This window comes from Balaenoptera physalus (genome assembly GCF_965194825.1).
Source record: "Balaenoptera physalus genome assembly, chromosome: 3".
Classification (NCBI taxonomy): Eukaryota; Metazoa; Chordata; class Mammalia; order Artiodactyla; family Balaenopteridae; genus Balaenoptera; species Balaenoptera physalus.
In genome coordinates this window covers 20,911,340-20,939,155 of record NC_138890.1, presented here as the reverse complement: position 1 = coordinate 20,939,155, position 27,816 = coordinate 20,911,340, and the positions used below count along the sequence as shown (strand labels likewise).

General features: G+C 44.9%; 1 protein-coding gene and 1 pseudogene across 4 annotated transcripts; one reads left to right on the top strand and one right to left on the bottom strand.

Moving 5' to 3' along the window:
• Positions 1 to 450: 450 nt before the first annotated feature.
• On the top strand, positions 451 to 27,679 carry ZNF346 (zinc finger protein 346). Of its 3 annotated transcripts, none has more exons than XR_014261495.1 (7): positions 451 to 712; positions 10,350 to 10,453; positions 11,012 to 11,104; positions 12,840 to 12,984; positions 16,980 to 17,213; positions 21,002 to 21,195; positions 23,804 to 23,897. XR_014261495.1 is itself a non-coding variant. In XM_082453605.1 (7 exons), exons 1-7 carry the CDS (start codon positions 538 to 540, stop codon positions 26,310 to 26,312), a joined length of 885 nt encoding a protein of 294 aa, XP_082309731.1. In that variant the 5' UTR covers positions 451 to 537; the 3' UTR covers positions 26,313 to 27,679. The 3 variants fall into 3 exon arrangements, 2 of the variants coding, with proteins under 2 accessions (XP_082309731.1, XP_082309730.1); XM_082453605.1 differs by lacking the exon at positions 21,002 to 21,195 and adding an exon at positions 26,225 to 27,679 and having other exon boundaries at positions 17,028 to 17,213; XM_082453604.1 differs by lacking the exon at positions 21,002 to 21,195 and adding an exon at positions 26,225 to 27,679.
• On the bottom strand, positions 7,404 to 10,323 carry LOC309656738 (phosphoglycerate kinase 1 pseudogene; annotated as a pseudogene). Its single transcript has one exon. The product of its transcript is annotated as a phosphoglycerate kinase 1 pseudogene (transcript).
• Positions 27,680 to 27,816: the final 137 nt, after the last annotated feature.

Genomic DNA, 27,816 nt, shown 5'->3' with positions numbered 1-27,816 from the left:
CGAAGGGACCAGTAAGGATGCTACAATAACCACAGCCAAGACATAGTGGCTCCGGAAGACTGGGGAAGGAGCAGGTGCGGGGTTGGAAGAGTAAATTTTGGCTTTTGACAGTTACTTTGGAGTGGAGTTTAGGGGGAGGTCTAGGCTGGGGGTCAGCGGCTGGAACGCAAATGGCAACAAATGTTGCCCTGCTAGTGAAATGAAGATATTCCCACATAACAGAGCCTTCATGCGAAAGAAATGAGGTGTCAAATGCTGACCGGAGCAACGTGAGAACCCTGAGCCAAGGACCGCACGAGCCTGTCCCGGAGGGAGGGGTATGCCGTGGAACCGGCGACCGACTTCCGAATCCACCGCACAAGCTCCGAGGTCCCAGCAGCGTCGAGAAAAAAGAATGGCCAGGGCCAGAACCGCAACGCAGCCTACGGTACTCAAACCTCGCGAGATTTGTTGGCCGGGCAAAGCCATCCTCCCACCCACATCTCGCGAGACCAAGGCTCATGAGCGGCTATCGGCCGGTTAGGGTTTGTGGGGAAGATGGAGTATTCCGCTTTGGGCACCGCGGAGGTCGCGGACAGCGGCGCGGCCCGGCCGTACAACAACTCGGAGGAGCGGGAGGGCCGGGAACCCGACGGGCTGCGCTTCGACCGCGAGAGGGCGCGCCGCCTCTGGGAAGCAGTGTCCGGGGCCCAACCAGTGGGGAGGGAGGAAGGTGAGTCCGGGTGCTTCAGAGGCAGGAAGACACTCGCCCGCCTGCTCCTTTCGCGGAGAGTGGCGAAAGCGCGGGGCGGGGACGCGGACCAGCCCCCGGGTCTACGGTCACACCCTCTGGCGCCCGGCCCGCCCCCTTGCGTGATGCGCCCCGGGACTCCCTGACTCGTGCACCTCACCAAGACTCGGGCGCCTTGTGCCAGATCCCCTGAAAATCCAGGCCGTGCGCCACAGGAAGCGCGCGCAAATGGTCAAGGGCCTTCTCACGCTCTGGCCGCGTGGTTCTTTACCCCGCCTTCCTCACCCGCGAGAGCTTACCTCTTCCTCAACTTGAGGACTGGAATCCTCCGGGCGTGCCGTCCACGCCGTTTCGGAGACCCTCAGAACCTTCCCCGCCAGCCTCATAACCCCTTCACCATCCCAGTCTCCAGGTTGCCCCACCCCTAGTGTCTCTTGCCTCTCTTCTCTCATGCCCCACACTTCCGAGGGCTCTAGAAGGCCTTCTCCATACCTCAGTGTTCCTCCTGAACTTGGAGACTGAGCCCTGGCTTACCCCTGTTTCTTGGTGTCACCTGTCTCCACCACTTGAATCCCTTTTCTAATATGGGGGCCAGGAGCCCGAGAGCCTGGCCGGGGTATACTATGGCTCCAGCTTGTTGTATCCCACGCTTGACCCAAGGTTGTGGAGAACAGGATAGACAAGTGCGTCTAGGGGGGGCACTTGTGGGCCGAAGCTTCCCAGCTTGTTCTGCACTTGACCTAGCTCTGGGTAAGATGGTGATAGAGGAGGATGGAAAGAGCTGCTCTGACCCCGTTTTGTGACCCCCTTCACAGTCCTTAGCAGAGCTAGCTGCTTAACTCTAACCCAGAAGTACGCAAACTGGGCTTTTGTGCTAATGCTGTCAGGTAATCTGCAGGGAAATCAGATTTCTGTAAAGGTTTGTTTGCTTGCTAAGCAGACTAATCTTGGAAAGTTAATATGTTGCTTGTCAACTGATTGTCCTGGATAAAATGGAATTTTTGACCACATCCAAGGAAGATATGTTTAAATTTGGGGTGGTGTACAGACCTGTACCCTGATGTATACTTCTCCGATTTAAAAACTAGTCTAGTCTGACTCCTAAATTAATAAGAGGCTCCTATCCCCCTCACCCTCATACTTTGAAACTTGTTTGGCACAAAGTTGCCTCTCCTCCACCCTCCACCGCCCGCAATTTTCCTTTCATTAATTTGACCAACATTCACTAACGCCTGCTCTGTTCCCAGGATTGGCTGGGCATCAGAGCTACAGAGTTGAGAATAATACTGTCCTTGCCCTGGAGGGGCTTGTAGTCTAATCCAGGAAGCAGACACCAAGACAGTTGCAGTGTAATGTAGTGGGTGCAGTGAAGTGGGAAGTCTAAGAGTTGAGGGTACACAAAGAGGAAGCGACCTTTGTCCTCAGGGGATAGGGAAGGCATGCCCTGGACATTGAAGCAGAGAACACAGCAGCTGTGCTCTGGGAAGTGAACTGTTTATGTGTGTATGAATGCACACAGTCATTTAGAACCCAGTTCATTTCCCTGCTCTCCTCACTTTGTCCAATAATTTATTTGAGGTCTAGGTAGATACCTATAACACCAAGTCCTACTCACCTTGGTTTTTTATTTTCTCTTAGTTATAATTTTTGTTTTCTCATTGAGTTATAATTTACATACCATAAAATTCACCCATTGTAACTGTAAAATTCAATTAATTGTAGTAAAAGTATAGAGTTGTATAGCCCTAGTCCAGTTTAGAATATTTCCATCACTCCAATTTGTGCTCCTTTACATTAAATCCCCTCTCTTACCTCCTGCCCTTGTCAACCACTAATCTGTTTTCTGTCTCTATAAATTTGCCTTTTCTGGACCTTTCATGTAAATGGAATCCTATAATATATAGTCTTTTTCATTTGGCTTCTCTCACTCAGCATGTTTTTGAGGTTCAGCCAAATTGTAGTGTGTATTAATACATCATTCCTTTTTATTGCTAAATAGAATTCCATTGTATAAATCTTGCTTTTTTTATTCTCTAATAATCTCTGCCTTTTGAGTGGGCTGTTTAAACTATTGACATTTAATTTAGTTGTTGATATGGCTAGACTTACTGTCCCTACTTCATGACCCTATGAAAATCAGCCCTCTATGTCACATTCTAGATCTCTCAGCCTCTGCCCGATACCTCTTCTGATTGTCTACAATATGGATACAAAATAAATCCTGCCAATCAGATGCCTTCTCATAAGATTTGGAAGGCAGAAATGCAGTGAAGATCATATTTCTACAGCTATTGTTACTGTCAAGAAAGGTCGTGGAACTATAAGATCTTCTTACATCAGTGTTCCAGCATCCATTCTCCAGCTTCATATGTTAAGAGGCATGTTCAATGACAATGGAAGCGTCCTACTTCCAGCAAGGCTGCAGTGGAGGCCTCAGAGATTGTAGCTCACCTGTTGGAACACTTATGCATTGTTCCTAGAGACATTTCTGGAAGGCTCAACCTAGTACCTTCAGCCTTTCCAATGATTTTCTAAGCACCTAATTTCCTGTATCAAACCTGTCCCCTCTGGTAATTGGTAATTGGATTAGAATTGTATGTGGATATCTGGGAAACAGGGATTCACATTCAGGCCACCATCTCAGAATTCTGATAATTCATACAAGTTCTTTTTCCCTCTGTGGACCTTAGCTTCCTCCAACCTCATGAACCTCTCACAGATTTTGTGAGTCAGGAATTCAGGAAAGGGTTGGCTGGACAGTTCTGACTCAAGGTCTCTTATGCAGTTGCAGTCAGATAGTGGCTAGAGCTGAAACAGCAGTGGGATGGAACTTCTGGAGGCTGGCCGGGCATCTCTTTTTTCACATAGTTTCAGGGTCTCTCCATGTGATTTCATGCATGGAATAGTTTAGGCTTCCTCACAGCTTGGAATAAAATCGCTTACATGGTAGCTGAAGACTTTAAGAGCAAATATTCCCAATTTGGTTCTTTGTTATAATTTCTGTCTTCCATGTGTCTATATGTTGCTTAGTAGTCAGCCAGTGATTCAGTAAACACCTGGAGCCAGTAAAGGCCTCGGTTGGATCTGTAGGTAGGTAGGAAAGTACATTCAAAGTTCAAGCCATTTTAAAGTCAGCCCTGGCTTTTACTTTCTGTCAGGGCCTTTTGCATCTCTTCTGTGCATGTGTACAACCTCAGAGTTGGCCAGGAGTATGTGGCTAACTTGGGCCGTCTTAGGTCCCCACTGCCACACAGTCTCAGCCACAAACATGACACAGCAAAGGCTATAGTAGAGCCTTTGGCCTTTCCTCCTCACCTACCTCTGAGACCATCACTTCCACCAACATTATCACTAGATAGGGGCGTTGCCCACCACTCCAAATCAAGTGGTTTCCTCTTCCACAGGGAAGCTATCGGTTCTCACATCCTGCCTCTTCCTGGTAGAACCTCTGCACTGACTGAGTGTGGGAGGGGATGAGAGCAGTCCCAGATTCCCGCTCTTCTCACCCGTAGTTCAGCAGATGTACAAGCATAAGTGCTTCCCAGATTGTTAAGTGCCTTTGGTCAATTTCCAGGGTACTGAAGGGATTGTTATTGTCAGTTTTGTCCAGTGTTTTAGTTGCCTTGGGTGAAGAGGATCTCCTCACTCTGCTATAGCCGAAGTCCCACCTCCTACTCATTTTATATTCAACTTCACTTCCTCTGCCTGACTTCTAAATTTGGAGGGTCCAAGACTCAGTCCTAGGAGTCTCAATTTGTATCTCCAGCTCTGACCTTTCCCTCAAGTTCTAGGCCTGAATCTCTAGCTGACTACTTGATATCTCTACCCATGTATGTGATAGACCACTCATGTTTAATATAGCCAAAGGAAAAGTCTTTAATTTCTCCTCCAAGGCTGTCTTCCTCCAGTTCTCATCTGTTAGTTGCTCAAATTCAAAACCTAGGAGTTATCCTTGAATGCTGTCCTACTTCACCCCCTACATCCAATCAAAGAAATTGGATGTCAGATCTACTTCCAGAACATAATTCCAAATCCATCAACTTTTCTCATCTCCACTGACAACCTGCCTAGTCCAAATTTCTATCATCTATTGCCTAGAAGACTGCAACAGCCTCTTCCCTGTTCTTCCTGTTTCCATTCCTATTCCCATACAATCTGCTGACACAACGAACAGACTAATCTTTTCAAAACATAAGCCATATCTTGTCACCTCTCATTGCACTAAGAATAAAATCTGTAGTTCATACCATGGTTTATGAGGCCTTATACTCATTCCACATGATCTGGTAGGCCTCAGGCTCTCTCCAACTTTATTTCCTACCACTATTCTCTCATTCACCATACTCTGTCCACACTGTCCTTCTCTTCATTCCCTGCATATGCCAATCTCATCCCTGCCTCAGAGACTTGACACTGTCTCAGGCTGGAAAAGTTTCCCCCAGACGTTCTTGTGGCTAACACCTCCCTAGCATGGTCTTCACTGACTATACTGCCCCATCGTTCTCTACCACTTACTTTGTTTGCTTGTTTTCATAATATTTCTCACTCTCTGTCACCATCTTGCTTATTTATTTACTTTGTACTCTCTCTTATTTGTTGACATGGCCCCAGCACTAAACCCATTGCTGGCACGTGGAAGGCATTCTGAATACATAATTGTGAACTGTGTGAGTGTATTCTCTGAGGCCAAAGAGATGTATTTATTCAGCAGGTATTCACCAAGCCCCTCCTGTGGGTTAGGGATTTTATTTTTAATTTATTTTATTGAAGTATGGTTGATTTACAATGTGTTAATTTCTGCTGTATAGCAAAGTGATTCAGTTTCACATATATACATACATATACACATATATTCTTTTTCATATTCTTTTCCATTATGGTTTATCACAGGATATTCAATATACTTCCCTGTGCTATACAGTAGGACCTTGTTGTTTAATCCATTCTATATATGATAGTTTGCATCTACTAATCCCAAACTCCCAATCCATCCCTCTCCCACCTCCCCCTTGGCAACCATGAGTCTGTTCTCTATGTCTGTGAGTCTGTTTCTGTTTTGTAGATAAGTTCATTTGTGTCATATGTTAGATTCCACATATAAGTGATATATGGTATTTGTCTTTCTCTTTTTTTTTTTAAATATTTATTTTATTTATTTATTTGGTTGCGCCGGGTCTTAGTTGCAGCAGGTGGGCTCCTTAGTTGTGGCATGCGAACTCTTAGTTGGGGCATGCATGTGGGATCTAGTTCCCTGACCAGGGATCAAACCTGGGCCCCCTGCATTGGGAGTGCGGAGTCCCAACCACTGCACCACCAGGGAAGTCCCTGTCTTTCTCTTTCTGACTTCACTTAGTATGATAATCTCTAGGTCCATCCTTGTTGCTGCAAATTACATTATTTCATTCTTTTTTTATGGCTGAGTAGTATTCCATTGTATATATGTACCACATCTTCTTTATCCATTCATCTATCAATGAACATTTAGGTTGTTTCCATGTCGTGGCTATTGTGAATAGTGCTGCTATGAACATAGGGGTGCATGTATCTTTTTGAATTATAATTTTGGCAGGATATATGCCCAGGAGTGGGATTGCTGGATCATATGGCAACTCTATTTTTAGTTTTTTGAGGAACCGCCATACTGTTTTCCACAGTGGCTGCACCAATTTACATTCCCACCAACAGCGTAAGAGGATTCCCTTTTCTCCATACCATCTCCAGCATTTGTTATTTGTAGAGTTTTTAATGATGGCCATTCTGGGTCAGGCATTTTATTAGATACTGGGTATACAAAGTCATAAGTGACATGGTCCTTGCCCTGTTTAGTCTTTGGGAGTCAGATTCTGAATATCCTTGAAAGGGAACCCCGTCTCCTTTAATAAAACAAAATCCATCATCTCCAGGCGAGGAGAGAATGGCTCTATCCTGACTCCTGGGTAGCATTTTCCCTTTATGGGCTTTGCATTCTGAGGAGCCTCTCACCCTCCCTTTAAAAAGCTCTGGCCCAGATGTGTTCACAGACCCACTTCTGTTGGTTTCTCTGAGCACAGCTGAGGCAGCCACAGTCTTTCACAAAAATTTACCAAACACTGTAGGAGAAAAATAGGGAAATAAACAAAAGACCCTCAGGGTCAGAAATGTAGCCAGACAACAGCCCTTCTTCCCAAAAGGGCTGGCATAAATAAGCTTTATATCTTGTGGAGTAGGGAGAGGCACCTTAAAAGTTCCCCACCAAGACCCTCCCTCCAGGGAATCTTGCCCACTTTTTGGTCCACAGTAGAAGATAAAACACATGAATTTGCCATCCCCTCACGGTTTTCTAGATTCTACCCCTGCCTCAGATTATCGATGTCATGATAGAACTCATGCCTTGAGTGAGATTTTACTCCCTCCTCAAAAAGTAAAGCTTTGTTTTCCAGGCCCAACAATTAAGCACAGGTTAATACTGTAGTTTCCTATGGTGTGGAACTTGTGTGACACGTTAGGTAATTTGTTTTTTTGGCTGCATTGGGTCTTCATTGCTGTGAGCAGGCTTTCTCTAGTTGCGGCGAGTGGTGGCTACTCTTCATTACAGTGCACGGACTTCTCATTGCGGTGACTTCTCTTGTTGCGCAACACAGGCTCTAGGCATGCGGGCTTCAGTAGTTGTGGCTCGTGGGCTCAGTAGTTGGGGTGCATGGGCTTAGTTGCTCCGCGGCATGTGGGATCTTCCCGGACCAGGGCTCGAACCTCTGTCCCCTGCATTGGCAGGCGGATTCTTAACCACTGCACCACCAGGGAAGTCCGTTAGGTAATTTTAGATGTTTCAAAATCAGATCAAGAACAGTGAGAAGGGACTTCCCTGGTGGCGCAGTGGTTAAGAATCCGCCTGCCAATGCAGGGGACGGGTTCGAGCCCTGGTCCGGGACGATCCCACATGCCGCGGAGCAACTAAGCCCATGCACCCCAACTACTGAGCCTGCGCTCTAGAGCCCATGAGCCACAACTTCTGAGCCTGCACGCCACAACTACTGAAACCTGTGCACCTAGAGCCCATGCCCCACAAGAGAAGCCCCCGCAATGAAAAGCCTGTGCACTGCAACGAAGAGTAGCCCCTGCCTCTGCAACTAGAGAAAGCCCACACACAACGAAGACCCAACACAGCCAAAAATTAATTAATTAATTAATTTTTTAAAAAACGAACAGTGAGAAAATTATTCTCTTTTCAAGTCTTTCAGTTCTTCCGATTCTGTCTGGGAAGTCATCTCAGTTGGGTGCTACGATATCTTAACACCTCTCCTCACAGTTGCCACTCTCTCTCTCTCTCTTTTTTTTTTTTCTAGTTTCAATGGATATTTTTTATTATTTATTTAATAGATCACCAACTTCTTCTTGCTCCCTACCAACAATTGGAATTTCATTTTGTTTCCATGCTGAGTGGTGAAACAATGACAAAGCTAATCAGCATAAGCTACTTCATAAAGAGAACTAAGCTAACACAGCTCATTTTCTTGTATTTTTTTTTTTATTTTCTTTTAACAGGCATAATATAAATATATGCACTCTAGAATGCACAATGGTTTAGTCTCTAAGAAATTCAAATAGGATCTTAAAGAATGTAGGCAAATCCAGGGTGCAGTAGATGTGAGCTGAGATGCCGTACAACTGTTTAAGAGTTGCTGGCGCTACATCTCTTGGCCACTAGCCGAATCTTGACGGGGGAAGATATTAGCTAATGCCAAGTGGAGATGCAGAAAGTGCTAAGTTGACTTAGAGGCTATGCACAGGAACCAAAAGGCAGGAAAGTACTAAACATTTCTGAGAGCATCCACCCCAGGAAGCACTTTACCTTCCAGGAGCTCTAAACCGGCACCACCCCCAGTGCTCACATGTCTGACTTTATCCTCCGTGTTCCATTTGGCACAGCAAGTAGCAGTGTCTCCACCACCTATGATGGTGATGCAGCCCCTGGAAGTGGCTTTTACCACCTCATCCATGAGGGCTTTGGTTCCTCGGGCAAAAGCTTCCCATTCAAATACGCCCACAGGTCCATTCCACACGATCTGCTTAGCCCGAGCATCAGCCTCAGCACACTCCTTGCTGCTCTCAGGACCACAGTCCAAGCACATCCAGCCAGCTGGTATGCCAGAGGCCACAGTGGCTTGGCCAGTCTTGGCATTCTCATCAAACTTATCAGCAGTGACAAAATCAACAGGCAAGGTAATCTTCACGCCATTCTTCTCAGCTTTGGACATCAGGTCTTTGAAAATCTTGGATCCCAAACAGAGAAGTGCCAGTCTCCATGTTGTTGAGCACCTTAAGGAAGGTAAAGGCCATTCCACCACCAATAATCATCTCACTGTCTTTGTCCAGCATATTATCGATCAGCTGGATCTTGTCCGTAACTTTAGCTCCGCCCATGATGGCCAGGAAGGGTCGCTCTGGGCTCTCCAAGGCCTTGCCAAGTAGTTCAGCTCCTTCTTCATCAAAAAACCTCTAGCCTTCTTTGGCAGATTTACTCCCACCATGGAGCTGTGGGCTTGGTGAGCAGTGCCAAAAGCATCATTGACATACACATCCCCTAGCTCGGAAAGCGAAGCTCGGAAGGCTTCTGTTTTGGCTGGCTCAGCTTTAACCTTGTTCCCAGAAGCATCTTTTCCCTTCCCATCTTCCTCCACGTGAAAGCAAAGGTTCTCCAGCAGGATGACAGACCCAGCAGCTAGGTCAGCACAAGCTTTCTAGTCCTTCAAGAACAAAACATCCTTGCCCAGCAGAGATTTGAGTTCTACAGCAACTGGCTGCAAGGAGTACTTGTCAGGCATGGGGACACCATCAGGCCGGCCCAGATGGCTCATGAGAACAACTGACTTGGCTCCAATGTCCAAGCAGAATTTGGTGCTTGGAACGGCAGCCTTGATCCTCTGGTTGTTTGTTATCTTGTTGTTCTTCCTAGGAACATTGAAGTCCACTCTCATGATGACCCGCTTCCCCTTCACATCCAGCTTGTCCAGAGTCAGCTTGTTAGAAAGCGACATCTTGGCAATTCAGTGGCAGCAAGAGGCCGGGGGAAGAGACTGGGGCAGTGACAGCAGCAGAGACTGCGTTTGCCACTCTCTTAATGTTCTTTTTAGAGAGAACTGCAAGCCTCTCACACCAGTATCTGGCTAGAATTGTTTCATTTTTATTGTATTTATTTTTATTGGTATTTACTTGTTTATAATTTAAAGATTCCTTTTTAAAAGAATTTACTTAGTAAAGAAAGTTGGCATAGGGACTTCCCTGGCAGTCCAGTGGCTAAGACTCCACGCTTCCACTGCAGGGGGCATGGGTTCCATCCCTGGTCGGGGAACTAACATCCCACATGCCATGTGGCACAGCCAAAAATAAATAAATAATAATAATCATTTAAAAAGAAGAAAGAAAGAAAGTTGGTGTACATAAAAGTATAAAGTAAGTTACAGGTGAGGTGGCACGAGAATATAGCATGAGTCATGAAAGCAGTAGGGGAGGGGTGGCTGAGGTTTGCCGATTTAATAGTATGGCATTCCATTACTCAGTGCCTGCGTTTGAGGCAGGGTTCAAAGACAGTACTGTTGAGGCAGGTTTTTAACTCAAAGATTTTTTATTTTCCTCTCTGTAGTGGAACACATGATCCAGAAGAACCAGTGTCTCTTCACCAACACCCAGTGTAAGGTTTGCTGCGCCTTGCTAATTTCTGAGTCCCAGAAGCTGGCACACTACCAGGTATGCCCTTGTACCTTTAGTACTGCTTTATTTTTCCAGACCCAGTGTCAAACCCCCACTTCTCCCTGGCTTGTGCAGTGAATTCCTTTTTAGCCACCCAGGTGTTGCCTCCATGCATGTTGGCTGTGACTTGAAGATTGACTTAATTTTTCTGAGTCTCATTTCTTCCATCCAAATCAGGATCATTACACTTATATGTTCCCATGCAGCTTGGTACAGTAGAAAGTACATGCTTTGGCTTTAAATAGACCTGTGTTTGAATCACATCTCTGTTACTCATCTTGGGCAAGAAACGTCACTATCTTCAGCCTCAGTTTCCTCATCTATAAGATTGAGATGATGATAATTTTCTCATAAATTATTGTGAAGATTAGATTTGACAGCATTTAAGTACTTTTACAGAGTAGGAACTCAATAAACTAGGTTTCTTCCCCCACCCTCTCCTCCTCAAAAGTGTCTGTGAGGGTGAATCAGATGAAAATCTAGTAAGTGTTTTTGAGTGCCTTAGACATGAAATGGCATTTAGCTATCTTTGATCTTTTTCCTGGGTTCTTGCAGAGCAAAAAACATGCCAACAAAGTGAAGAGATACCTAGCAATCCATGGAATGGAGACATTAAAGGGGGACATGAAGAAGCTAGACTCAGATCAGGTAATACAGCTGCCATGTTGAGACTGCTCACTTCCTGATGAAGCCAGCAGGCAGGTTGGTGTGGTGGAAGGAACATGGGCTTTGAGTCAGACTGACTTGGCTTCAAATCCTGGCCCTGTCGTGTGACTTGGGCAAGTCTTATTACTTCTCTGAGCCTTGATTTCTTCCTCTATAATAATAAGGATGCTAATGTCAACTACCTTTCAGGATTTTTCCAAACTAAAATGAAGGAAGGTTTATTAAAGCACCCAACACAGAGCCTGGCACATAGTAGGGGCTCAGTAAATGGAGCCATTGTCAGTGGTTTGTTAGAGTAGGACAGCTGTCCATTTCCTACTCAAGAAGAGAAAGTGGAAGAAAGCCAGGTTGCTTGCTTTCTTGAGATCTGGGGGAAAGAGCTGAGTTCAATACTTGAATATTTGGAATAAACAAGTGGAATAAACACTTTTCCAGCATGTTTGCTTTTTGCCTTAGAAATACTATGAGAATTATGCTGAAACAACCCCAGTCCCTCAGGTGTACCATTATTTTTGTTCCATAGCAGGCTGTGCAAATGTCATGAGATGAAGTCAGCAGACTAGGGCCCAATACTAGCTCTACAACTTAACTGGTTGGGTGACTTTGGAGAAGTCACTTAACCTCTCTGTACTTCACCCATAAAATGGAGATAATAGTTCCTACCTCTTAAGGGTATTGTGAGGTAAAATTCCAATTCCTAGTGGATGCTCAGTAAGAGCTTACACTACAAACTGTGCCTCCCTGTCATAGGGACCACAGGTTTGGAAGGACCTTGCTCATCCCTTCTCCAAATTCACTGGCTCATCCCCTGGTTGCCCTTCTTGTGATTTAGGATCCAGAAAGACAAGATCAACTCTGTGACCCTGGGCAAGTCACTTCACCTCTTTATATCTCTGATCCTTCTACTCTTGGAGTGGCCCAGTAGTTCCAATGAGATCAAGGGCCCCTCCCCGTCCAACAAAGAATTATCCAGCCCAAAATGTCAATAGTACCAAGGTTGAAAAATGCTATATTAGAATGAATACTGTATTCAGAGAGAGGCTGGGAACTCTTAATATAGACTTGAAGTACATTGTTTTCTAGCCTAATCATAATCATGAAATAAAACCCAATGATCTGCTTGTTCATCAAACCCTGAACATCTGCTGTGTGCCAGACTCCAGCAGAGTGCTAAGGATAGGAAACAAAGATGAATCCAACAGTCTTTGCCCAAATGTTGCACTTTAGTTCACAGAAAAGTCTCCTAAGCTGTGACACTGTCAGTTTGGGGTGACAAGCAAGTGGTATGATAGAGGTCTATTTAATGCACTCCAGGAGTACAGAGGAAGAACAAGATTAGTTCTTCCTGGAATAATCACACAAAGTGGCTTGATAATTGTTTACTGAGTAATTTTCTTGAGTAAAAGTCTCTCAGAAGAGGTAATATTTAATCTGGGCCTTGAAGGCTAAGCAGACATATGCCAGGCAGTAAAGAAAGGAAGATCATTCTAGGCAGCAGGAATGGCCCAAGTAAAACAAGGAAGTAGCAGAGAACAAAATGGGGAATGGTGAGTAGAGCATGGGATGAAGTAGCTGGAAAAGAATCCAGAAAGGTAGGTTGGGGTTAGTGTGTGAAGGGGGCCTTGAATGCCCATTCTCCTATGGGCAGTGGGGAACCAGTGAAGATTTTCTGGCCGGGCAGTGGCGTGATCAGACCTGTGTTCTTTCTCCTAACCAGAAGAGCAGCAGAAGCAAAGACAAGAACCAGTGCTGCCCCATCTGTAACATGACCTTTTCCTCCCCTGTCGTGGCCCAGTCGCACTACCTGGGGAAGACCCACGCAAAGAACTTAAAGCTGAAGCAGCAATCCACTAAGGTGGAAGGTACTGGTTTTCCTGAGTGGTGCTATGTATCGGGACCCCTCCCGTCCTCAAGGCACCAATGCCAGGTGCTCCCAGAAATGCTCACTGGGGCCACAGACTTGAAGAGGTTGAACTGCTTTTGAGAGCCCTTAAAAATATCAAAGTAGACCCAGCTTCACTGAAATGCATCCTCGGAGTTGTACTCACCTAACCTCCCTTTCTTTGGTTACATCAGTTTTTCTCTATAGAAGCTTCTTAGCCCTGAGCTTTTGTCCTTACAAATAATTATAAGTCAGGAGTGCCAAAGTCCTCCAGGCTATGCACACCAGGAGAGCATTCTATCTCCTGCCTCTCTCACTTAGATTTTTCCCTCCTAGCATCCACCTGCCCTATTGCCATGCATTCCAAGTTAAAAGCTAAATCCTTGTCTTTTTCGTGTGCTCAGGTTATGCCCTGCTCACTTTAATCCTCAAAGCTGCCTGTTCTCCCCAAGACAGGGACTTGCCTTTCGAAGCTGAATACTTCAGTGCTGCCACTACTGCCCAGCAAACTGTATTTGCAACTGCCATGAATTCATTCCCAGTGCAGTGACTTCTAAAATAGCCCCCTTTATCTTGTCACCACTGGGGCTCAGCCTTCACTTTCATCTCATTAACTCCTGACTTTCTGGGATTTTAAACCTCTGCTAACTGCAGTTAGTCAAAACTGAAAGTTCTTTGATCTTTATTTTTTTCTTGGTAATTTTTGCTTCTGTCTTTATTTTGGACCAAGAAGTAGACTATACTATCTATAACACTTGTCCTTTTTTGAATTGCTGTATTATAAAAACAAGACAGTGATGTTTTGGAAGACTTTGAAGATAGGGGAAAAAAATCACTCATAATTATACTCTCTTATCACACCCAAATCTAGTATTCCTGCTATGAAACAAGAGATTAAGTCATGGATGCCCAAGTTTAAATCCTGGCACTGCTATTTACCATCTGTACGACTGAACTTCTTCATGCCTGAGTTTTCTCACCTATAAAATGTTGATAATACTACTTCATGGGTTTTGAGGATGAAATAAGGTATACAAGGAACCTAGGATGTAATAAACGCTCAGTAAATGACAGTTCTCTTTTTTTTTGGCCAAGTGGCCTGCAGGATCTTAGTTCCCCGACCAGGGATTGAACCCGGCCCGGTAGTGAAAGTGCCAAGTCCTAATCACTGGACCGCCAGGGAATTTCCGACAGTTCTTATTGTTAGTATTATCACCATCATCAAGATAGCCAGTGAATGGAATCCCCACATAAAATGCAGTAGTTGATCAGGCATCCACCATCTGGAGCATGTCACTGGCCTTGCTTATGGTTTGTTCATCATTAAGTTATACTAGTACTAATTGCTTTTGTTTAAAGTCAGTGTTGGTACCATTTATGGTACCAAAAAGATTAAACATTAGACCAAGGGAAATTAGCTTAAGAACAGAACTTTATATGGTCACTTATCTTTAGGTTTATATGAGCTTAACTTTCTATAAATGGGAAAATTCCCTGGAATATGCCCGGTCCAAAGATTCCATATTCAAGGGTTTATGTTTTATATTTACTTTTGGCCCTTGCCACATAACAGGTATGTTTTTATATAGTTATAATCATAGTGCCTGTACCATTTGTATCCTGCTTTAACTTTTAATTTTGTAGTTTAAGCACATTTCCATGTTATTACATGAGTTTATAACTATATTTCTGAAATTAAACATTTTTCTAATGTAAAAGTAATACAAGCATGTTGTAGAAAATATGGAAAATATAGATAAATGGAAAGAAAAATACTCATAATTTTACCATTCAAAGGTAACCACTGTTAACATTTTGGAGTACTGTTTCTCCTATAATCTTTTGTTATGTGTATGTGTGTATATCTGTGCGTATATGTGTTTTATGTATGTCTAGATTATGTGTATAACCATAAAATAGTTTAACCTTATTGTTTTTATAAAAACAACGCATACTCATTATTGTTATTTCTAGTTCAAACAATGCAGAAGGTACAAAGAGGAAAGTAAAATACCACCCAAATCCTGCCATCAAGAGAGAAACACTGTTAATATGTTGGTAACATTTCAAAATACCAGTATACACATATAGATTGCACGTTATGTCTTTTAATAATGACATGATCGTATCGTGTATAATTTTCTTTTATGCTCTTTTCACTTAATATAACATTTGTATTTCCCCATGTTATTAAAAACTTTTTCATAAACATTTTTAATGACAATATCCCATCACAGCACATTTATTTAACCAGTCCTCTAATGGTGAACATTTACGTTTTCCCCCTCTCCTTTATTAATGTTTGTAGATAACACTACAGCAAACATTCCTGTAGAATTCTCTTTCCATATTTCAAGTTGTTTCCTGAGAGAAGACTCCTGTAGCTCTCATTTTTACTGGATGTCCATTAAGTGGTTCCTCCAACTTTACTTAACCATTCACCTCTGATGCTTCTCTTCAGTATCTTTTAAAGAAAGACCCTTGTGTTTCAGTGATCATGATTATTTCTTTTCTGATATCAAGAATCTACATTCATTGTAGAAAAGTTGGAAAAGACTGAAAAGCACACTTTTACTCAATGCTTTTGGTCTTTTTTCCACACATCACCAGTATGGTTTTTGTTGTTTTACAGAACCGAGGACATAAGAACCAGTTTGCTGTATAGCCTGCTTTTTTTTTTTTTTTTTTTTTAAACTCAACACCACATACTGAATATTTTCTCATATTATTGAATATTCTACAACATGTACCTTACTTTTCCAGTGACTTGCTGAAACAATGACTAAGGAAAATCAATAGCCAGGGAAATTGAGATTTCCTATACTGGAAAACCATTGTGGGAAAAGCCAGCAAGTTTCTTCTGGCTTGTTGAAAGTCCTCAAAACTTCCCCCATTGAAGTGGTACAGAGATGAAAGAACATCTGTGTGTGAGTGCTGCTGAGCCCCACCTCTTCTCCACCTTTGGTGGGGGTTCTAGACCACATTTTTAAAGCAGTGGTTACTAGATTGACACCATTCCAGCCACGTGGACTCATTAGTGAGTCATGACATCCACTTTATAAAGCAGCAGTGCAGCCTGCAGTCAGCATCAGGACATTTGTTGGCCCACGGGAGGCTTACATATATGCCCATACCAGGCTCTGATTAACTGAATTCATGGACCACAGCCAGGGATGTTTTCTGAAGGTGAACACATGGACTGTCGCCTTCAGGTCTCCCTGCCACACTCTGGCAGCCTGGCACAGAGGAGAGGACATGGTCTTCAGGGTCACACAGACCTGTATTCACGCATTAGCTGGGTGATCTTGGGTAAGTCATGTCACCCATCTGAGCCTCGGTTTTTCTCTGTGTTGTGGCAAAATGACACCTACCTCATGGTATAGTTCTGAGGACCAAAAGAGAAAATATATATACAAATCTCATAACTTAATGTCAATGTCATCCTCTGCTCCCCCACTCAGCCTAGAAGGCAGTGTAGCCTAAAAGGCCCCCCTAGTATAGTGCCTTTTCTAAATGACCCTCCAGGCCCTCAGGCCCTCAGTTTCTACATCTGTGCATTGACTTCCAGATCTATAACTGGTCTACTTTGAGGATGGGAATAAAACACCCAAACTTCTTGTCCCATTTGCTGTGAAGTTCTGGGGAATTCTGAGGGATGAGAAGATTGCAAGCATGTACATCTCTAATCTGTTGTAATTTGGCAACTTGATAGCAGAAGTGCAGAGCCCTCGGAATATAAGAAAATCAGGATTCACGTGCCTGAAGTAGTTAAAGCTGCCGAACAAAGTAGGTGGTCTTTGGGCTCCCCATCTCTTCTCAATTAGAGAAGATTTTCACTGTGTGATTCACACAGGCAGTGCCACACTTGCAGGTGTGATTAGCTAGTGACCCAGCCTTTCTTTGCATTCAGCATACGCGAAAGCCTGGCACCTTCTGGGTTTTTTCATTGTTTCTGTTTGAACTCTCTCACCGCAGCTCTGTCGAAACGCCTTACAAACCCTTTCCTTGTGGCCTCCACCTTAGCCTTGCACCAGAATAGAGAGATGATAGACCCAGACAAGTTCTGCAGCCTCTGCCACGCGACTTTCAATGACCCTGTCATGGCTCAGCAACATTATATGGGCAAGAAACACAGGAAACAGGAGACAAAGCTCAAACTTATGGCACACTACGGGCGGCTGGCCGACCCTGCTGTCACTGACTCATCAGGTAAGGGGCCCAGCTCACACCCAGAGCTGGATCGGGGCTTGACTGCTGGGGTTCCCTGGACCACCAAGGCTATGCTTTTCCTCCTTAGGTCTTCTGAAGCAGGCATTGCAAACTCAAATGCCTGCAGAGGCTGGACAGGAAATTTCAATATGTGAAAGAGCGAGGAGGAGATATGATCAGCTGAGGGTATGTGCCTCTCCTAGACAGCTCCAGCCAGTTGTTACCATATCTTTCAGTTTTTCAAAAGAATCTAGAAGCCAGATTTGAATAAGAATTCTCCTGATTTTTAAATGTGCAACTAAATTTTTAAAAGTTTAAACCCTATGTGAGTCAAACCTGCCTGCAAGCCAGATTTGGGGCAAGGGCCACCAATTTGCAGCCTCTGATTTAAACTCCCTGTCATCCACATTTCCTGTGTGAAGGCCTCAGCAGCCTCTGCCAGATTTTATAATGTCCTCAGAATCCCTCATCTCCCAGCAGCTAAGGCCCACCTGTGTCCCTGGGATAGAGTGGTGAAGGAGACCACTCTGACTCAGAACATTAGCTACTGCCCTGACCTCCAGATACCAGTCAGCATCACAGGAGTGAGCATTCACAAAAAGTTAGGAGCCCTTCCCATCACAGTAGCTACTCACAGCCTATAGTAAGGGTGGGGAGGGGGAGGTTATTATTTTCTCTTTCAGTCAGCAAATATTTATTGAAAACCTGCTGCATTCTCTCATTGGGGTATAGTAGTGACCAAATCTGATACAGTCTCTGCCTTGTGGAGCCTACTTAAGCATTGGTGTGGGTCCCCAGGGCTTCTTCCCCAGGCCATGAAGATGCAGCACCAGACAGACAGCACCATGGCATCCAGGTGCAAGGAAGCTCTTGCTCAGAGCCATCTGTGCTCTTCCCACAATCCTGGCGAGGTGAACACCCAGATGCCATAGATGTTCCAGACCACATATGGGCAAGGGGAACGATCATGCCTCTCTAACAACCCCCCAAACCCCAAAGCACCATACAGCACAGGCCGTCCTTGGGCAACACTGACTGATGAGAAGGGTGCAAAGTGGTGGCTGTGCAGCAAGGGGGAGATTCCTTTAGCAGGGTGCCAAGGATTGCCTTTCCAATGCCTTTGAAAGACCCTCTTTTAGAAACCTCTTCAAAATCAGAAAGGAATGACTAACATTTATTTACTCGTCCTACATATAGGCAGTGCCTTTCCCTTTAACAGGATCAATCCCATATGCTGAGGCATCTGGAAACTTCAGAACCAAGCTCTTCAGAGCCCTGCTTCACGATATAGCATCCAGCTAGCACAACCCAGTGTTCTCTTGCAGCTAACCCTCTTTTGCTCCAGTTCCTGCCCCAGCTTTACTCGGTCCTGCCCTGGTCGTTCCCTCATTATGTCTTTTCCACTGGCAGGACTGAGGCACTGCAGTGTTTCAGGCTGCTTATCTTAACTTGTGTCCATTCTTTTCTTTTATCTCAAGCCAAAGCCTCCTTCTTGTATTTACTCTCCTCCATTTATCTAAGCTAAATTACCGTATTTAATCCTAGAACTGTATCCTGGATCCTTTTCTCTGGCTTAAATCATTTGACTTCATCACAGATCAACTAAATTCTTTCATGAAAATCTAGGTGGGGGGAAGGGGTATCACATCCCACTTTGATATTAATATATACATTATAATTTGATCCCCACAGCATTCCTATAAAATACTTGTGATTTTCCCACTTTACAATAAAGAAGATAAGACTCAGAGTGACTTGCTCAGGTCATACAGCTGATATGACCTGATGTTAATAAGTGACAGCATCAGTAGGGGTCTGTAGCTCTGTCTGGTTCCAAAACTTACACTTCTTCTCCCTGCCTTCAGCTCTGAGTGTACTTGGCTGTAGGCTCTCCCGAGTCCAGGATGTCAGCAGAGACACTGAGCTCTCTCTGACCTGCTTCTTACTCACAGAGGTGGAATGTTGACCTAGGATGTGCAAGCAGTGACTTCTGCTGACAGGGTTTCTGCCCTAGCAAAGGATTTAGGTTGTTAGCAGCTTGGCTTTTCCCTGCTGGCTTCAGTCGACCCTTGTTCATTCGTTCTTTCAGACAGTCAGTCATCCTGCACTTACCAATGGCTGCTGTAGTCCAGGCCTTAGGCTAGATGCTCTCACATTTAATTACCTGACTTAATCCACACAACAACTCTGTTGTGCACATTTGATTATCCCCATTTCACAAATGAGGACATTATGATCAGAAAGATGAAATTGATTTGTTCTGGGTCCCACACTAGGCTGTGGCAGCCAGCATTGAAACCGAAGTCAGGTTCTGTGTTAGGTCCAGAGAATAGTTTCCATGGGGCTTCTGGCAAGTGTCTCATGACAAGTATGGGTCAAATGTGAGATGACCTAGAGTATCCAGATCTCTCCCACCAGGGGTGGATGCAGCATCTACCAAGCAGATTAAACAAGACTTGGAGTTTGCTTTATACTCCAGGCTCACATTTCTCTCATTTACTCAAGAATGTCAAAAGTAAAACCTGCATATCATTCAGGTCGCCAAATCCTTCCAGCCACCAGAGCTCTCAGCATCCCCTCTGGGTTACATAAACAAGGCAGGTATTGTCCATATTCTTGTGGAGCTTAGAGTCTAGAAGAGAAAACAGGCATTGAGCAATGAACTACAAGTGTGGCAAGCTTTAGAAAAGGAAACAAACAGGATGCTATGAAGATAACTTAAGATGGGGGACCAGGGACAAGAGAGACAGTGTGGGGCAACATGATGCTGGGGAGATGAGCAAGTATCTAGTCATGGCATTGTGGGTCATGTTAGAGATTTGGACCTTTATCCTAAGAGCATTGGGAAGCTATTCACAGCTTCAGCATTATTAGATCGTTCTAGTTACAAAGTGGAGAATGGCTTGCAATTAGGGAGGAAGGGTAGTGGAGAGAGACCAGCAGTGAGACTATTGCAATAATTCATACTGGAGAATATGGGAGGCTGGACTAAGCAGTGGTAGAGGTAGACAGGAGTAGATGGATTCAAGAGGTAGGTAGGAAGTAGAATTGGCCATCCAATGTGAGAGATGAAGGAAAGGGAACAGTCAAGGATGGTGCCCAGGTTTAGTCTGAAGCCATTAGGTGGATAACCAGGTTTTGGCAGCTTGAGTTTAAGATGCCCACGAGATATCAAAGTAGAGATGTTCAAGAGGCAGTTGGATATATAGGTCTAGGCCTAAAAGAGAGGTCTGGGTTAGAGATATTGCCATGTTGGTAGGTCAGAAACTGTTAAATATTGGTAGTTTCATATGTTTTAAGCTAATAAGTGGTCATTGAAGTCAGAGAAATAAAAGAGATCCCTTAGAGAGTTTAGAGAGAAAGGAGCAAAGGATCTAAGATTGAGCCCCCTGAAAATTCTGGCACATGCTACAAACATGGATGAACCTTGAGGACATTACGCACAGTGAAATAAGCCAGTCACAAAAAGACAAACCCTGTATGATTTCATTTGTATGAGATATCAAGAGTAATCAGACTCATAGAAACAGAAAGAATGTGGTTGCCAGGGATTAGGGGTAGGGGGAGGGAGAAATGGGGAATATAATGGGTGTAGGTTTTTAGTTTTGCAAAATGACAAAGTTCTGGAGATTGGTTACACGACAATGTGAAGATACTTAACATGATGAAAACACAAATTTCTCTAACCCAGAACTGTCCTTTACAATTACTGAATTGTACACTTAAAATGGATTAGATGGTAAATTTTCTGTTATTTGTATTTTACCACAATTTAAAATAATAAAAAGAAATTTAAAGAGAGAAAGAAAGAAAACCAAGATTGAGCCCTCTGGAACTGCCAGTATTAAATGGTGGAGGTCAAACATGAGACAGCAAAAGAAACTGAGAAGGAGCCACCAGAGAAGAAAAATCAAGAGTGCGGCATGCTGAAAGCCAAGGACGGGGAGACTTTGAAGAAGGAAGGAGTCACCAGTTCTGTCAGGTGCTGTTGAGAGGTCAAATATGAAGAGGCCACATAAGCATTCATTTTGTCCATTAAATTTAGATACAGGGAAGCCTCCACTGGCCTCGGAAAGAGGGCGTGTGTGTGTGTGTGTGTGTTTGTGTGTGTAGGGGGATAGGTTGCAAAGTAATTGAGACAAGGAGGTGGAGAAGCAGTTGTAGACAGGGCTTTCAAAAGTCTTGGCAGTAAAAGGGAGGAGATACAGGTGCTTTTCCAAATAAACCAGATGTTTAAAAATCAACTCTAGTGACTTATACTTCATAAAATCACAGGGGTAAACCAGAATATCAAACATGTAAAATGAAAATGGATGAGTGTGGGTACTGGACAAAGCTGGTTTTTTAGAAGCAACAATGAATTATTCACTTGCCCCAAATGATGATTTGAATCTAGCTTACAGATCAGTAAACTGTGTGCTGAGATGTACCTCGCATAGGAGAGTCCGGAGACCTGTGGTGCAGAGGGAAAAATGGGGGCTTCACAGACCAGAGGGCAAATCCCAGCTCTGACCCCAGGTCAACCACTTAACCTCCCTGAGCCTGTTTCCTGCTCTGAAAAATGGAGCTAATCACCTATCTTGCAGCCCTGTTGTAAGAATCCAAGGGCATAAGTATCCAGAATTTTGGCATGGTGCTTGGTGCTTAATAGATGATAAGGGTGGGCTGTTGTAATCTGGGCATCAGTGACCCTTAACCATTGGTGGTTGTCACCCCCACACCAACTTCAGGTTCAACTCTGGACCTTGTGGGGAGGGTGATCCTGCTAGTCCATTATGCATCTTTTCCCTGTTAGTATTGAACCATTAATTCTGGCCTTCAGTGTCTAAAAAAGACCTGAATTCTGATTGCAGTAATTTTCCCCTTAAATGCTTTAAAGGGATGTGTCTTCCAGGAAATACCTGAAGATACAAGAGAAACAGATGTAGCTGGGAATGTCTGCTAGTTTATTGGATTGAGGAGATCGTTGGTGTTCTCAGTAGCTGCAGCTGCCATGGAAGGCTGGTTAAAAGATACTCTCCACCTCTTTGCCAGCATCACTCATGGAACTCGTAAGAGTGATGATAAGCCAAAAGTTCACATTTATTGCATACTTACTATGTGCCAGTTGCTTTTATTTCAATCATTACAATAACCTTATGAGGTTGATACTAGTATTAACCTCATTGTATAGGTAAGGAACCTAAGTCTCAGAGAAGCCCCACTTTTACAAATGAGGAAACCAAATCCCAGAGAGATTAAGTAACTGGCCTGTGGTCCTACAAGTAAGAAATGATAGAGCTGGGATTTGAACCTAGGTGATCTCACTCCAGAGCTGTGAGACTTTAGGATGGCAGATGATGCAAAAGGTGTCAGAGGGGGGCTTCCCTGGTGGCGCAGTGGTTAAGAATCTGCCTGCTAATGCAGGGGACATGGGTTCAAGCCCTGGCCGGGGAGGATCCTACATGCCGCAGAGCAACTAAACCCATGCGCCACAGCTACTGAGCCTGCGCTCTAGAGCATGTGAGCCACAACTACGGAAGCCCGCGCGCCTAGAGCCCATGCTCCACAACAAGAGCAACAAAGAGTAGACCCTGCTCACCGCAACTAGAGAAAGCCCACGTGCAGCAACAAAGACCCAATGCAGCCAAAAATAAATACTTTTTTTTTTTCTTAAAAAGGTGTCAGAGGACTCTTGAAGTCACGTGTACAGTTGCCTGTCTTGCGCAGCTAGACCTGGCATGCTGAATAAGTACAGCCTTGGCAGTCAGCCAAGCTTGTTTGCCATTTACTAACTCTGTGTTCTTGGACATGTAACCATGCCTTATGTTCCTCATCTATAAGAGAATAATGATAATGGTTTTCACAGAATAATTATGAGCACCAATCAAAATTATATGAAGTGCATGGCCTATATTAGGCACTTGGTAAACAATAGCTGCTTTTTATTGTAAGTATGATGGTTGTGGTATAATTGGTTTATTGTTGAGTAAAGCTGAGGATCAGAAAGGGGAAGGGATTTAGCCAAGGTCACGTGAATGCAGAGCCAGGAGTCCAGCCCCATATCTTGGTTCCTGGCCCATGCTCTCTCTGCTAGACCATGTGAAGAAAGGCCACTTTGTCATTGGAGCAGCCCTGGTAGTGAGACAGGGTGTCTGTGAGCCCCATGGTAGAGAGACAGATTGATTTTGCTAACAGGCCTCATTAATTACTGTTACTGCAAGCCCAAAGAGAGTGGCACCTTCCCAGAGATCTCTTAGCTAAAGGCATCCTTAATGAGGCTACTTAGTACAGTCAAGGTGGAAAAGACAGTTACATCAAATGTCACCTCTTTGTTCTAGCAATCTTTTATTTACTCAACAGACAGCTACTCTGGACCAGGCTCAGTGCTGGGACTGAGGGCACAGAGGGGAACGAGGAGGTTCCCAGCCCCAGGCATACATGTGCCCCCTGAGCATTGAGGCCACTGGGATTCTTATCAGGGCCAGTCACCTAACCTCACCCCACCCATCCATCCTCAGAAGGGCATTTGCACATGCTGTCAAAAGCAGCAGTCCCCAGGTCCCTTCTTATTGGATAACTAAGCATCTTGACTTTTATGTGTGTTTCAGCCGGGAAGGGCTACGCCTGCAAGACATGTAAGATAGTGCTGAACTCCATAGAACAGTACCAAGCTCATGTCAGCGGCTTCAAACACAAGAACCAGTGAGTAATCATACTTTGAAATTCAAGGGCCTGCAGCAGAAGCTCAGGGCTTTGGAAGCAGAACAAAGCCATGGTATTCCTTGGCTAAAAGGGAATCCTGGCAGTCTTTTCTGCCAGTCAACAGAAGCTCAATCAGTTAACAGAAAGTTCTCCCATCAGCTTCTCCCCAGCCTTTAGACCTGTTGGGCTGAAGGTTTTAGTAGAGAAACATAAACAATTCCCTTGGTGGTCTCCTAGATTTTTTGGCTGTTAGCAGTCTGACTAGGGAAGCTCCCCCACCCCCACTCACCACTGGCCTGAAGACCTTAGTCTTCACTGCCATCAGTTATGTGACAAGAGCTCCCTCTACCGATTATTACCAAATATGACCAGGTTCTTTCATCAAATATTGAACACCCTCTGAGCGGTAGCCAAGACAGACCCAGTCCCTACTCTTGTAACCTAACATTCTGATGGGAGGAGACAAACAATAAGCATGTAAACAACCAATAATTACAAATTGTGATAAGTTCTTTGAAGGGAAGAGATTAGCAGAGTCATCTGTTCATGATAATCTTGAAAATGACTAACATTCTTCGTTTGAGCTCCTGGTCTGTTGCAGGCCACATGCCAAGCAAATTCTCTCAGGTAATCCTCACAACAATCCTGGGAAGAAGGGGTTATTACTCTGATTTTACAGATAGAGGCAACCACCGTTCAGAGTGGTATTATGAGGCAGAGCCATAATTCACACGGAGGCTCGTCTCGCTCACAGCATGCTCCTCCAGGGCATCATGCTGACAAGGGGGTTGTGGCGCCATATGATGTAAACAGGCGAGGTCCTGCCGGGGAGGGCCCACATGGTTCTGTCCCTGCCTCTCAGAAGGGAACTGTGTAGTGTGGACAGTGTGCCACAGCATAACCTTCTGAGATAGGAATTATCCCCGTTTTACAGATGAGGAAACAGTTTCAGGCAGGCAAGTCTGCCGAAATGATTGCTTTGACTTTGGTGATTGGTTCTGCATTGCTTACAGAGCCGAATGAATAAAATTGGTAGAAGCACAGAGTGTTGGGGTCAAAATATCCTTGGTCCTCTCTGCTCTGCCTGAAGTCTCCTCTCCCACACTGCGGCTTTATTGATAGATATGTCTTTAACTGGGAAGACTCTTGAGGGTCCTCTTAGATATGGACTTGAGACAAGCCCTAGCAACCTGGCCTGTGTCTCACTCCTGTTTCAGCATACCTCCCTTGCAGCTTGGCTGGTGGCAATTTTGTCAGACAACGTGGAACCAGTCTGAGCCCTACCCTGGGGCTACCCAGACTTGAAAATGCTAGTGTTGTTTACTGTTTTCTTCCTACACTTCCCAGCTGTGTGACCTTAGGTGAGTCAGTAAACCTCTTTGAGTCTCCAATTCCTTTTCTGTAAGATTATAGTACAATTTGTTGAACACCTAATTCAAGCTCATTAATTTGCACCAGCAGCTCCAAATTAGGACCCCACACACACACTTTACAACCCAAGGAAACCGAATGTCAGGTAGATTAAGTAACTTTGCCCAAAATCTCATAGTTACTTGGAGTCAGACCCAGGATTCAAACCTCTGACTTCAAAGCCCATTCATTTTGCTCTGCCATTTCCAAATGGAGCTCATTATCCTCACCTTATGGGATGATATAAGGGTTAGAGATAATATATGTGAAGTTCTAGTCCCGATAAGGGGAGCTGTTAGAGATAAGCTTTCCTGTTTTGAGCACTGGGGCTACAGTAGGAACCAAGCCCAATGCTGTTGCCTGATCCTTTGGATCCCCCTCTGGTGGTAGAAGCAGATCCTAAACAAGTCCATAAACATATAAGACAATATCAGGTGGTGCTAGTGGGATAGGGATAGAAGAGCCACTTCACATTTCATTCCATGTGATGGGGAGAATGGTCATTCTGTACCGTCTAGGTCATGTAGGGCCCTGTAGGCAGAATAAATGATTTGGTATAGAGGAAACACATGGGCTGCAGTCCTGAATCTACCACACTTAAAAAAAGCTTACTAAAAAAAAAAAAAAAAAGCTTACTGTGGGCAGGTCACTTATACTTTCTGAACTTTAGTTTCCTCATATGTAAAATGGGGGTGCTGGTCCCCCCCTTACAGAATTAGCATGAGAATGAAATAGGATACTGGAAGCAAGACACCCAGCCTTGTGCCTAGCATGCAGTGGCCCTCAGTAAAGGAGAGCTGCCCTGCTTATTACTCCATGCCCTGGAAGAGCTGTACTATCATTGGAATAAGCTACCTGGAATACCATCACAACCACTACAAACTAACCCTGTGCCTTTGTTCCTTCTCAAATTACAGGTCACCAAAAACAGTGGCATCACCTCTGGGCCAGATTCCCATGCAAAGGCAACCCATTCATAAAGACTCAACCACCTTGGAAAACTAGAGGTGTTTCTGTCCAGCACCCCAGGTTGAACCAGCCATGAGCCAACTTTCTGTGACTATGGTCAGCCCTTGGCTCCTTCTTCCTCCCTTCTTACACCTGGAGAATACACAGGCTTGAGGCAGGAGTGGACCACAGAGAGCCTCTGATTGGTCCAGGCAAGTCCACCCCTGCTCCTCCCCTTTGGAATGGGCCCTGTAGGTCAGGATAAGGGAAGCAGAGCTCTTGACAGGACTTGGGGTCTCCCAGAATGGTAGTTTGGAGGATGACCTTTCCCCTTCCCCAGCTCCTCTGGGCTATATGTCATGAGGCCCCAGGCCTGTCTTTCCTTTGCAGGTCAGTTTTGGACCAGTCCCTGCAGCTGAAGAACTGAGCTCTCCCTGGGCTCTAGGTATCTCCAGGGAAACCTGGAGCTTTCACGCCAGACCTTGGCCTAGGCAGGAAAGGGCAGATGGAAGTGGCTGCCGCATGGAAACTTGAAGTTAATATGACACTCCCTCTCCCCCAAAAGAGTGCAAGCTTTCCTGAGCCTGGGATCAGATGCTGGCCAGTTGTACAGATTTCTGCCGACTGTGAAGTCTCCTTCTAGAGCAATGACACAATCCTGGCAGAGTATTGCTATTCCTCTTACCACCCATTCTCCACAGTTCCTGAATGGTGCTAAGAATCTGCAGCAAGTAGGGACAAGCTAGAGCCGAAGGAGGCCTCAGTACCCAGTGGGATCATGGAAACCTCCAATAGAGGCCTTTCCCCTCCTCCATCAGAGGTGCTCTGACACAGGGTCATGTGGGAAGGTCCCCACATGCAAATTCCTTGATGGTTCTATACCCTTAAAAGGAAACTGCCTTGTGCCAGCCAGCTCAGAGGTTAATTGCTGCCCTTCAGCCCTGCTAGCCCTCTCCTTCCCCTTGTGCAGCAGACCACCTGCCCAGGTTGCTGTGGTGCTAGTCCTCCCCCATCATCCACCAGGAGATTCTGGGGACCAAGGAGCAGGATGGGCCCCTAAGGGAAGAAAAGAGCTGGTGTAAGTTTCTGCAGTGAGGAAACAGACGTTTCCCTGACCCCACACCTAGATTTCTCTAACACTGCTGTGTTTTATGGCCTGGGACTTCACTGGGAGTGGACTTTACCTTGTAGCTTTCAAACAGGAATTCCAGGGAGAGTTACCATCTGAGGTCCCTCTTCACTGGGTCAAAGAAGCCTGCAGCTGCTCTCGTGATCTCCTCCCCACACTTCCTGCCCCTTCGCCTGTAAATGCCTTTATGTATCGTGTGGGGGGTGGGGGGGGTGTGTGTGTGCTTATGCTCTATCTCTTGGTCACTGAAGCATCTAAATAAACAATTTCTCCAATGAGCCAGACTGCAACTTAACAGACCTGGGATTTGGATCTAGTTTGTGTGTCTTTACCTTCACCCTCACCCTGCTCAGACTTCCAGCACCCTAAATACTGATATTAAGACTTGGGACAGAGACAGGCATCCCAGTTGCTTGGCAGCTCTGTAGAAAA

Excerpts from the sequence above, each read along its gene's own strand:
- ZNF346 (XM_082453604.1), top strand. The coding sequence starts at position 538 with ATGGAGTATTCCGCTTTGGGCACCGCGGAGGTCGCGGACAGCGGCGCG. Across the intron at positions 713-10,349 it reads ACCAGTGGGGAGGGAGGAAG|TGGAACACATGATCCAGAAG; the intron begins GTGAGTCCGGGT and ends TCCTCTCTGTAG. Across the intron at positions 17,214-23,803 it reads TGCTGTCACTGACTCATCAG|CCGGGAAGGGCTACGCCTGC; the intron begins GTAAGGGGCCCA and ends TGTGTGTTTCAG.